This window comes from Anopheles bellator, chromosome 2 (genome assembly GCF_943735745.2).
Source record: "Anopheles bellator chromosome 2, idAnoBellAS_SP24_06.2, whole genome shotgun sequence".
NCBI classification, from domain to species: Eukaryota; Metazoa; Arthropoda; class Insecta; order Diptera; family Culicidae; genus Anopheles; species Anopheles bellator.
The window spans coordinates 77,271,558-77,283,790 of NC_071286.1; the positions used below are offsets into that span (position 1 = coordinate 77,271,558).

At 49.8% G+C, this 12,233-nt stretch overlaps 1 protein-coding gene across 1 annotated transcript; it reads left to right on the plus strand.

The window, feature by feature from the left end:
* Positions 1 to 285: 285 nt before the first annotated feature.
* On the plus strand, positions 286 to 10,611 carry LOC131210917 (uncharacterized). The gene is made up of 5 exons (XM_058204236.1): positions 286 to 345; positions 3,993 to 4,159; positions 9,921 to 10,057; positions 10,151 to 10,327; positions 10,493 to 10,611. Exons 1-5 carry the CDS (start codon positions 286 to 288, stop codon positions 10,609 to 10,611), a joined length of 660 nt encoding a protein of 219 aa, XP_058060219.1.
* Positions 10,612 to 12,233: the final 1,622 nt, after the last annotated feature.

Sequence of the window (12,233 nt, forward strand, 5' to 3'; positions counted from 1 at the left end):
TCAAACATTATCCTGATCATTATGCACATCAATCCAGCAGCGTGTTGCCGTGTGAAAAGCCGTACTCTGTGAGAAACGGATAGCATTAGAAAGTATGGTACGACCGGCCAAGGGTACAGTTTCGACAATGGTTGCCCCGGAACCATTCTCTCAACGACGATAGTGGCTGTGGGTTGTTGGCACAACGCAGCAAGGTTAGAGGCGGAAAGAAACGGAAGCATCTGTGATTTTGTAAAGAGTGTGTAGGAAGTGGACGGCTAGTGGACTGCCAACCGACCACCGACCATGTTAGCCGTGCACCATATGACCCCGGTGGAAGTTAGCCAAATCTCCAACCTGCACACGGTGAGTATTGGAAAGTGCTCTTCAAAACGCATCTAACTCTAATGCAGCATCAGCAAACCCTTAATAGAGCTCAAGGGCTGGGCTCTGACCTTGCCATTAATGTTTCCCAAACTGATTTAAAGTAAAGCTCCAAAGCGATCATAATATTCAAAACATTGCTTGGCTTCTGATGCCAAAACTCCGTTGTTGGCAACCAGCTGCAACCGCAGATTATAGAGTCCTTCCGTAATGCTCCGTTTCTTAGACTGAACCAAAGAGCAACAATACACACGTTAATTAAAATCTTTTCCTCCATCATGTAAACCAGGGGTCCTGTGCCGACCCTATACGAGCAGCAATCCAGTAGAAGCACGGCGAATGGAACAAATCCCCCTTTGTTCCGGCGCAGTCTGCAGGATGTTCAACAAGGTTTCGGCTATCAGTTTTTCAGGCACTCCTTTCGACGAGGAATTCACGGATGACCACCAGGAATTTGCATTTGATGTGTTATGAAAACAATATGCAGAGGGCACACACTGCGCTCCGCGTCAACAAGGATTATCAGAACAAGAATTGCATTTTTGTATGAAAGGATCCGCCACTAGCTTAGTTGGTTGAAATGTTTGAGTCAATTCTTATTACCATACTGGAGGTAACGTAGAAAAAATTGCAAAAGACATTAGCATTGTTGAAATGCTGTGCTAACCGTAGTTCGCGTAAGCGATGAGAAGACGAACTTTTTAAGCCCTCCTCGCAACGGATGCTAATTGGCACGGCTAACGCGGAACAAACACTCCCGTGTAAAACAGGAAAACAACATTACTACATAAATCCCCCGGAATGGGCGGTACAGGCAACTGGAACTAGTCTTCCCTCCTGCTGCTGTACCATTTTTTGCGACCAGCAACTCAATTCACCCGAAGGCTGTTGTGTTGTGGTTTACAGTTTTTGTTGCGGTGAGATTTCACACTTTCTGTTGTGGGTTTTATTATCTTTCGCATTCCCGTTGGCCGTTGGCTAGCGGCTGCAGCAAGCAACATTGTTGAACGTGCGAAGCTACAATGTCGAATGAGGCAGACTTTAAGCAGACGACCGACGGAGATGTCCTCTGGTGGAACTGGAACCACCGAAATGTGGTCGACACGTCACGCACTGGTTTCATTCGTTGCCACCGTTCGGGAGTCACCTTTCCGGAATAAGACTTTCCACGGGTGGGCAAACGCATGAACTTACCTTGCTGCGAAGTTTTTTCCTAAACTAGTGCTCGGCAACCAACAGGTGGACCCAACCAACCTAACCGAGCCCAGCGGGAAGCATTTTAATTAAGCCTCAAACCCGTTCGGCAGCCTTTGGGACCGGTGTGCATGTTTCGGTCACGTTCAGTACGGTGGCCTGAACCGAGAGAAAGAGAGCTGTTTTAATACACCACCACGAAAGTCACACAATTCAATACGCTCAGCACCCCCGGGTGGCAGCGTGGTGGTAGAAGTAATTATGATAATTAAAAATATGCCTGCCTACTCGCTGCTTAAGATAAGGCGGACTAGGACGGAAATGCAAAAAACACGATCGAATTGCTTGACGTGCGCGATACGACTATGGGGGGGGCCATTTGGCATTTAAGGTCGCTCGCTCTGTGGCTGTGAAGTTAGGTTTATTAAAGGTCTAGACCACAAATTGGTCTTTTCCCAAAGAACAGGCGCCTTCGGGCCGGGTGTCTGCAAATCAAGCTGGCGATATTTATTATGTAAAGTGTTTAATTTACTATGCTACGGGGCGCGTGAAATAGGCCCTCTGAAAATTTGCAGATTAGACCCGAAAGGTTACCCTTACAACATTCATTTACGAAGCGTTCTGTTTCCCTCCGGTTGTCTGTCGATATCGATTGGTTGACAATGTTCGTTGCGAAAACTGAAAAGATCCTTTTTCGCTTCCCGAAGGTGTCGTAAATCAACGGGATACGTTCCGTAAGGCGACAAGCCCATCCGACATGGTCTCCGTTTTTCGGGGGGGCACGCAAAGTGATATCCTGTTTCGGTTCGTTTAATGGTTGTTCGCAGACCATTTTCAAATTAATTAGAAATATTTTTCTACTTTGCCTAATAAATTCCTGCTGTGGATAGCACCAACCGAAAGGACGAAATCACGACCCTGGCATTCGAGAAAATTCCGGGATGCTAAACTATGGTATTAAAAAGAGGGAAAACCCTATTTTGAAATTTTACCGCCGGAATGCAGCGAGATGGCCTGGCTATACCGTCAGCACTCGATGGAATTAAGCTGCTTCCAACCTGTTACCCACTGTGCTATGAATATTGAACATTTTCATCGCTACACGGTCTCGGTTTTCCGACCCTACGGACGCGCTGTAGTACGCATAACGGCAGAACATTCACGCTGAAAACCACCGCCGACGGCACGAAAGGACGAAAGGCCCAGCTGAGCTGCAGACGGTTATTAAGTTCAGTGACGCGTGTAAGCGACGGGATCGGGAATCGATAGAATTTTAATGAGCCTACCGTCGGGGACGGAACGGTACGCTTCCCTGCAGCCGCTGCCGCTGAAGTCGACGGGTTGGCGAATTGGTGTATTATTTATGATAAGAAATGAGGGTGCGAGGCCTGTGGCGACGATCACTACAACATGCTGACCGCTGGGTGCACCAAACTGCTGCACCAGCAATGACGTCACTGACTTTCGCTTTCGGCGGCCCCCTGCTAGCGAATGATGCAACAGGCATGTTAATGTTTTCATATCGTCTAAATTGAGGCTAATACTGTTGGAATATAGTGATGGAATGTAACCATACACTCTTACAACTGGAAACTCACAAAATACCAGGAAACACAGCCAACACAATCTGCTATCAATTATCATGAACACCGTACATGCATCTTCAATTCCGTAGAAAGTTAGTTTGGCTGCTTCCAAAAGAGGACCCTCAACTGCAGTTTGCTCCTTGGCTCGGTTGGCAACTACAGTTTGCTCCTTTGCATTCCGTAGCCGAGAGTATGAAACCGCTTCCGTATTTACTCAACTCAACTCTATTTCTGTTTCGGTGCTAGTGAACCGAACTATACCGAATTTCTGGGGAAGCGGAGAATCCTCGCGAGGACTCCGAACATGGCAGAGTGTTATTATTATGTTGCCTTTCGCATCCGGTGCCAGTAAAGTTCGGATAAAGTTTTCCCACTACCCACTGGGAGGGAGCCCCAAATGCGACGTGCAGATGCAACCGAACGAATTGCACTGCACTAAGACTGAGGTACGGCCCTGCAATGCGTCGTCGAGTTTTGGCCGGGTTGTGCCGAAATGATTTGGTTGTTCGGAAACTAAGAACACATCCGTGTGGCATTAATATTCAAATGATCTTACGACGTTTCCTATGGCCGATGCAGGCCCTTCTTGTGCCGGTGCATACCGAAAATAGGTCTCTGACCGGAGCCAGTGGGGCCATGCATAAATGCAACGAATTCTCAACTGCCTGAGCTGTGCTGCCGGCTGCCGGACGAAGCTGAGTTATTGAGAGCGTGTCTTCTCGGGGGAAATCACTACTTCTTTCCCTAACATGTAGCTGTAAAAACAAATAATGTATTCATTACAAACATGTGTCAGGAACGTCTTCATATAAGATTGAATTTCGATGGCCTTCTTCTTTGCCATTGCAGCTTATCCTCGAAATAAACAGCGAAGTGGCACTGTTTCGGGACCTGCTCATCCACGTCGGCCAGGCACGAGACTGTCCCGAGCTGCGGGAGAAAATTCGAAAACTGCGCCGATCCTGCGTCGAGGCCTGCAAGCACACCGCCGCACTGATACTGCCCCAAATTCGAACGTAAGTTACTATTTAAACAGTTCATTAGTCGTCGTCCCCGGACCGTACGGTTCTGAGTTGACTTTATGGTACGGAATTACCATCTCATTATCATCGAGCTCGTCGCCGTTGGAGGAGCGTATTTTCGCTTTCCCGATGCCCCGAAGCCCACCCGGGACCAGCACTTAACAGAGCGGGATCTTAGATGTTGCGACCACGCTCCGTGCCGAGCCGGCGTAAATGCAGTGAAAATTGGGCCACGAAGGTGCCCAACGCACATACACAGGATGATCTCCGTAAGCCGCGGTGGATGAAAAAGTTCTCTCATATTCTTCTGACCCGTCCCGGGTCGGTTGCTTGGCTAACGAAATGCAAACATGGTCCACCGATGGGAAGCCGGAAGTTGTTTTCTTCAACGAGCTGTTGGAAATTGCCTTGCCAGTTTAAATATTTACCATCGCACAGTGCCACAGTGTCGCACTGGCCTTCTTCAGCTAATAATGTCGCTAAGTAGATAGCTTTACGCCTGTGGCCGGAGGAACCTTTCCTTTCGGAACCTGAGGATACTGTAATCGACGTACTGGTAATTACGAAATATGCCGAAGGTAGCTGCAACACAGGGTACAAAATGATCAAGAAACGTAGTCCTGCATTTTGCAGCACTCCGAAAAAGGGGCTTCGCCGGTCAGGAACGATCTTATGAAACTATGCCATAATGACTTAAGTTTTGAAGCAACTTGGCAAAGCTCTCTTCATTGTCCTCCGCCTCGTTCCGCCCGTGCCGAAGTTGAACTACCCTTCATATCCGACGCGGTTCCGTGGAAGGATAATAGCATCCAACAGGTTTCAAAATTTATGCTACTTATCTCGTTTCCCGTTCCCGTCACGTTCGCTGCTGTCAACATGTTTAAAGTCCAACGCGCTCCTTTCGTCACGGTGGCTCCAGAGAACCCGGATGGAAGGATGGATCGGATGTTATTTCTAGAAACTCTCCGAGACAATTGCTTATGGCGTTCGCTTCATGCTGCAACTTATTTGCCACTTCCAAATCTCATTCTTTGTGACGGTTTTTCAAACTCTTCCCTCTGTTGGACCGGAGTGGCAACGACAGAACGTGACACCACGGATTTGCTTCCGAAGAAGGTAAACGATATTGGGAACCTGTGCGAAACTTGAGCGCATTCTTCGCGACAGCTAAAAAAGGTGTTGAAATAGATATCGTCGAGTTGGGCCGTAGTTTGAAACAATCGTAATTGTACGGCGATTCGGCCATAAAAACATGTTTCTGTATGCTTCTGTTCCTACTGTTTGCAAACACTGCCCCGGAGTGCTTCACATGATTTATCCCGAGGCTCCACTTAATGAAGCGGCAAAATTCAAACCAAACAATTCGAAATGTTGGACCACCGGAACGGTTTGAAATGATTGTACCGGGGCCCCCAACGTCCCGCAGCGGACCGTACGGAGGAAACTGTACGGAATGAAGTTATTTGCCGGAGGCCGGAATGCTTTTCACGCAAGAAGCACCATTCAATGGCCGTCGGAGTGCTGCACTGCCGTGGCCGAACACCGTGGCTTCCTGTTCCTCCAGGGGTTCCGTGTTTTTTTGCTTCCCTTCGCTGTGAGTAATCTTCCATTCAAGTGAACAACACTTCGTCCTTGCGGACCACGGACCACAGACCAGGGCCCTATAAAACTTGCTGCAAGTGTCCAACGGAAGGATGAATGGGCTTCGTTGGGCTACCAATGTGGGTTGCCCACCTAACCTTGCCGACGAGCATACGTTACGAGAATGGTGGTCGAGGAGAGAAGCGATCCTCTCGATCAACCCATCTCACTCGGTGCAGCTGCCACAGCATTCATGATCACGCTGGCGGATTGGTGAGATTATAAAGTTCAAATAATTCGCCGTAAATCATCTAGGGGCGACTGATGCCACCGCTGGTGTGACACCATTTCGGTGGTCCATTTGGTACTCTCCGGTACGTTCCGGCCAATCCCACTTGTCAGGGAGGCCTTTGGGCAATAAATTACACCCAATTGCTGGCGAGAATGGGGATGCGAAAAATGTGTTATTGTAAAATATTTATACCAGAACGCGGTGCGGCCGCGGTGTTCTCAGACACAGGGATTACGCCGATTCCGCCTTCGTTGGTCGCCCGTCGTCCATTTGGACAAATTCTTAATCCTACCCGGCTGCGATGGGCGTCCAAAAATGCGACGTATGATTTAGTGTGCAGCGGCCCAGGGGTGTGAGCTAGGAAATTGGTAGCCAGGAACCCATTTCTTCACGATGGCGCAGTCTAGAGAATCCATTACGGTGCGTCCTAAGCGCGGGCCGCAGTTGGCTGCAAATCACGTGACGAAGGACACTCAACGATATGGGCGAAGAGATAGTTTCACGTGCACTCAGGTACCTCAAGGATAAATTCATTCACTAAGTGAAAGACGAGTAAACAATTCCAAAATAAGATTCAAGATCTAAAATAATGACACATTTTCCAAAAGACTTTATGGACTTTATTTTTAAGTCCCTCATTATTGAGGTTCTTTTAGCAGCCAAAATGGAAAGCCAAGTTTCGACAGGCAACAAATATTTGGTTTAACGCACACATTAAATCAGTGCACATTAAGCGAGGTCGTGCCGTGATTTTATTCACTTTGCCGCTAAACTTCTGTTCACCGTTCGCCACTCGGGCCAATCCATCTCCCGGTCTGCGGAACCTTTCCGTTGGCATGTTACAAAAAGGAAGAAGACATTCTTCAGACACATAAACACGGAGCTGTGTCATTTATCAGCCACTTTACACCTGAGGCGACGATCATCCACACCAGGAACGTAACCGGGACCGGGACCGGGTTTCATTATTTCCTCCGGGAGCCATCGATGTTTGATGAGGGTTGGGTTTTTGGGGGCCAGGTTTTTGCGCAAAGTTTTGATACATTTCGGCAACCTGCTCACCTTGGGAGTTGATGGTACGCCCCTTGGTGGCCTAAAACGCTCGGTCGGGGGCAGACTGTTTGGCCATCGACGTGTAATGAAGCACATTAATTATGCACGTCTTCTGTGTAGCTGAGTTTTGAGAACTCCTGGACCTAATGCATGTACACCCGACCGGATCACTTTGAATAGCCGAGTTGCTTAACTCACATGAAAATGCTACTGTATCTTGGCCAAACGCGTGGATTCTCGTTACCTTTCAATTTCGAAACGTTCATCAGCAAAATACAAAGACGACAAAATGGAGCCCGAAAGAAACGGTACAGTTTCGAACCACCGACTGCCGGTGAATGCCGGTTCGTCAACCGTTCCCAAGCTCGTGCCGAAAGAAAATCACGAATGTGGCACACATATTCCTATGCCGCTTTCTCCATCCTTTTTTTCCGATTTCCGATTTGGGCGGGAAATTCAATTGACAACGACACTGTGCCATCGTTTGCCGAGCCGAGTGATCCGGGCCGAGGTGTGTGATCGGAACCGGCGAACGATACCCTGGTTCGCCCGATACACGTAATATTGTTTTTCCATTATCATCGGGCCTGGCACAAGGATGATCATTACCTGGCACCGTGGGCGTTGAGATGGAAGAGATTTTTATGCGTCATCGACCAACGGCCACGGCAGACGGAGAGCTCCCCTATGGAGCTGAACCGTGGTGATGGATGCCGAGCCCACGGACCCGTGTCTCGTTCATTAGCGTTTGAAATGTGCTGTCGGTGAGCTGATTGTATTAAAGCTTTATTCGGCCGATGAAAGAAAGCGCCATCATCGAGTGGCTCATCGAATTTGTGCTCAGGGGTTCAGTGAAAAGTTCTCGTTATCGATGGCACGATGACATCGAGGTGAGTTTTGAATGAATAAATTATTGGCACGGATACAGGATCACTTCGTAAAGACATCCATAGCTCAAGCTTTAAGTAAGCGGCAGCCGAAAAAAACGCCTCATACAATTGTCAGAAAGCTTACCTTATGAAGAATCTTTCCTCGAACCGCATTGCATAATTAATGCGCACCTCTTACACGGCGGAAGGTACCCCGTTTCACCCCTGGCCTGACTTGTTGGCCAACTGGGAAAACATGATTTTGGACTTAAGCAAATCTTCAAAGGCCCTGTGTCTTCACTTTAGTCTTCCCAGTCCCCGGTGTCACCGCCGGTGATGACGACCCGGAACGAAATGGAGCGGACGTGTTTGGGGGCCACTTCGGGTCGGAAAAAGAAACGTTGCCCCCGTTCGCGTTCGCCGCCTTGGGTCTTGGGTCCTGGAAATGAGTTTCACCTTTTTCTCTGCACGTGCCGTTAAAATGTACCGCCATAAACATTCGGCGGGAGGCCTACGGCACGGGTCCTTGGGTCCCCCCCGGGTGCAGGGCAGACGATACGACTCCCTCACCGGCTTTCTTTCGCCGGCGGAAGAACTCTTTCAAGCAGTGTTCTAGCTGGTGGTCTCAACTGAACGGCATTCCATCCAACCATTGCGCATAACGACCGGACAAATCCCTCGCCATTAACGCAAACGATGTGGCCGTCGGTGCCTCTTGAAGCAATTAGCACCACGGAGGGGCGCCACTCCCCGTGAGCTCTCCCCGTGAACAATATCAATTCTGTTAATTAATTGACGTCGGCTTCGGTCGTCCTCCCGGCCCGGTGTCGGGAGTTCCTGGTTCTCGGTCGATAAACTCAGCACTCAGCAGATGAAACGGGAGCAGATAGAGGTGGTTGGCTTAAAGCATGTTCCAGCGATGGAGCATCCGAATCTTGCATCGAGATCTCTACAGGTTTCTACCGGAAACCCTTCGACAGCGCTTCTGTCTCGCTCCGATCGGGCCATGGAATGGGGCACACTCCATTGGCATTATGTGTGTCTCCGAGAGCGGGGCCGAAAGCATAGAATATGCAGCAACGAAACCGCAAATCATCGTTGGCCCGGGCGGGCCACCGCAAGTGGGCTTGCGTTCTTCCCGGTACTTCCACTCTACTGGGGGCTTTTTATGGTTGATCTATTTAGTTGCTCAGGGACGAATGTGGTCCATCGAGTGAATCCGTCCTCCCCGCCCTAAACGGTCACTATGATAAGCTTTAAGCACATAACCCAATTACGATTCCGGCCACTGTTGCCAGTAGATAGAGTGCTCAAACACCGACTGCACCCGGGAGAGGGCACCGCAAATAGCATCCTCCAATCTCTGGCCGCTTTTTGTGCCCTTGCCCACTGACTCACACAGATGATGATGATGATGATGACGGTGATGATGGTGATGATGGTGATGAGACTATGAACATTGACATAATCAACTGGCGAAAGGTATTACGGGCGATGCGACCGGAAGGCGACCGGGTGCCGGTAATGGCCGCCGTGCTGCTTCCTGGGGATTGGTGCACCCCCGGGTTGGCGTTTGATGTGGACACGCTGCTAATGCCGGACGAAAAAGGGACATCGAGCGAGAATTATTGATCATTACCGTGGCGCGGCCCAGGATTTCCCTGGGCCGGGAAAAGCTTTCGAAAACCATTGTTTTTGTGTCGGTCTGTGTGTTCTCCCGTCCCATCATTTCGACGGCTGTAAAACACTGGCCACTGGGGAACAAAGAGAATTTTTCATCCGATTCAATTATGGGGTTTATGGCGTGCTACGCCATTTTGTTTGTAACATTAATCCACGGCGCACTTTTGGAGTTGGATCCCGGCTGGAGTTTTTCCTGTGAAGAGAACGCAAAGTGGAGGAATTTCGTTCGAAACCCGTCGTCACAGCCCTGCCCTATCTTTTCCTTTCTATCGTCCAGGGCCATCGCGGAAGGCATCCTCACCGACAACCCCCATCTGGTGCTGCTGTTCTATCTTGCTCAACTGTTTCTTAGAGAGTTAATCAAAAGCCATCGACTGGTGCAGGTCATACCGATGGATATGTCCGGCTACTACGGTAAGTTAGGTGCCGCCATTTTCTGGGCCGATGTCTTCCCGGGGATGAACCCATTAACCCATCACTTCCTTGCCCTGTTCCTTTTTCCCCCAGAGAACCGGGCCGGACCGTCGAATCTGGGCAACGTGATAAGTCAGATACTGCTCTGCAAGCAGATAACGCCCGACTTCAATCAGGAGGAGCTGTGCAGCATCACGAAGGACTCGCAGGAGATTGCCCGGATACTGCAGGATCTGCAGGAGTTCATGCCCCAGCAGGAGACATACCTGGGTAGGTAGCGGTGTGTTCAGCCTCATCCATCAATCGCCGCGCTGTGTCCATTCTGGGGCAGTTGGATACCTCGCGCAACATGGTTCACCACTGTGCCGGGTCCATTGTTTCATTTCCGTTTTGTTGTGCTCCCCCCACCCCCCGAAAACCCGCGTCTATTTACAGAGAAAACAATCGCCCTAACGAACGAAGTCAACGGACCCTGGCCAGCGAAACGGCGCCGTGGCTCGCTGTACAAAAACATGGGCCTCCTGTGCTGCGTTTCGCGACCGAACTACCTATGAATGCGACCACCCAGGACCGGAGGAAGACCGAGGACCGGCTCGGGACGGATTACTGCAGCGCACCGCGGGCGAAGTGCGTTCCGCTGGCAGCCAGTGCCGGCGACTGTAATTACCGAGTACCCCAATAAATCCCACCGACGGAGAAAGGCGCAGGCCGATCGACGGGTGCGCTCATCGCGGGCAGCCCCCAACCGAAGGCCATCCATCTTCGCCAGCCCCGATTGATGGACGGAAATCCGTGCATTGGCACACTTCCGACGATCCGCGGTCTTTTATGTAGGACACCTGGCACACCTGGGCTCCGGCTCACCCTGGATGGGAACATTATGATGCACGCGAAAGCCACGTAACACCCGAATTTGACCACTATCCGGGAACGGAATGCTATGACAAATTCCGTCACCTGCCTGTCAGTGGACACAGAAACCCAAAAAAAACACGAGCAAAACTGGAATCAAACTAACCACGGCACGGCCACGTTAAGGTATGTTCACTGCGCTAACCATAACCAGGGGTTAGCGAGTTAGCGGCGCATCGCAAAGAGACAGGCACCTGCAGTGCAGTGCGGACGAGCATAAAAATAGAATGTCCCCTAGAAGCCGTGCAGGCTGCATTCCGTGGCCGCTCGGAAAGTGCACCGGAGTGAAACGGGAGAAAAAAAGCCAACCCAAAATAAAACACATTCGAGCCCGCTCGGTGGGCCTGTGGTATTTATCCAGTTTATATGTTGGCTTCCAGAATTTATTCTCGCTCTTTCTCTATTGCTGGAGGTGTCGGGCATCCGGGACATTTTTTGCTCGTTGGCACGTTGGTGGGGTAAAGTTTGCCCATCCGGAAGCCGGGAGATTGATTGGATGAAGACAACTTTTTTGTGAAACCCGCAATCAGCCGAACCGACCACAGTGCGACCGCACAGGGAGTTTACTCTGGTGGTCGAGCTTTCGGATCGACAAATTTATTCATGAGACCCACAAAGTTTGTTTGTTCAAAGCATAAGCACATTGCAGCCACAAACTCACTCACCGCCAGCCAAACAGTACGGAGGGCGGCCAAAAATTGAGTCACGACTTATGTTCACGTAGCCAGAGTGATGGAGCTCAGCCCCCATAATTCTCCGACACTAATCCACCCTCTAATTCTCTAATCCTGCCAGTAATTATGCTGATGATTGTGCGGTCGACAGGGCTAATGCTGTGTGCCGGAGATGTTGAGCACTCGAGGTGATGATAATCCATTAGTGGATACGACGTTCAAAATGGGTAAAAACGTTGCAACACAATGGAATAATTTTTCAATCCAAACTCCAAATCCGATGGAGTTTGTGCTTTCGCCGCCCAACAAATCGCAAGGCCAGCAAAGGCAAACCATCAGCCTTTTAACAACCGAATTTTGGGCAAACAGAAACGCATTAGTGGTGACCGGGATCGCGGACCCGGGAAAACAAATGCTTCGAATGAAATGTCGTCCGTAGTGCCCGAATGTTTAATTCAACGGCGATATTATACCACGCCGCAATCATTCATGGTTAACGGTCAGCGTCCGTAGATTTACCCCCTCAAAATAACCGGCCAGCAACAAAGCTTAATCAAGCGGAAAAATATTTGCCTGTCTGCCATGGCCCG

Bases quoted from the DNA above. Each gene is read 5' to 3' on its own strand.
- LOC131210917 (XM_058204236.1), top strand. From the start codon at position 286: ATGTTAGCCGTGCACCATATGACCCCGGTGGAAGTTAGCCAAATCTCC. The intron at 346-3,992 runs GTGAGTATTGGA...TTGCCATTGCAG, and splicing joins AAATCTCCAACCTGCACACG to CTTATCCTCGAAATAAACAG. The intron at 10,328-10,492 runs GTAGGTAGCGGT...GTCTATTTACAG, and splicing joins CCAGCAGGAGACATACCTGG to AGAAAACAATCGCCCTAACG.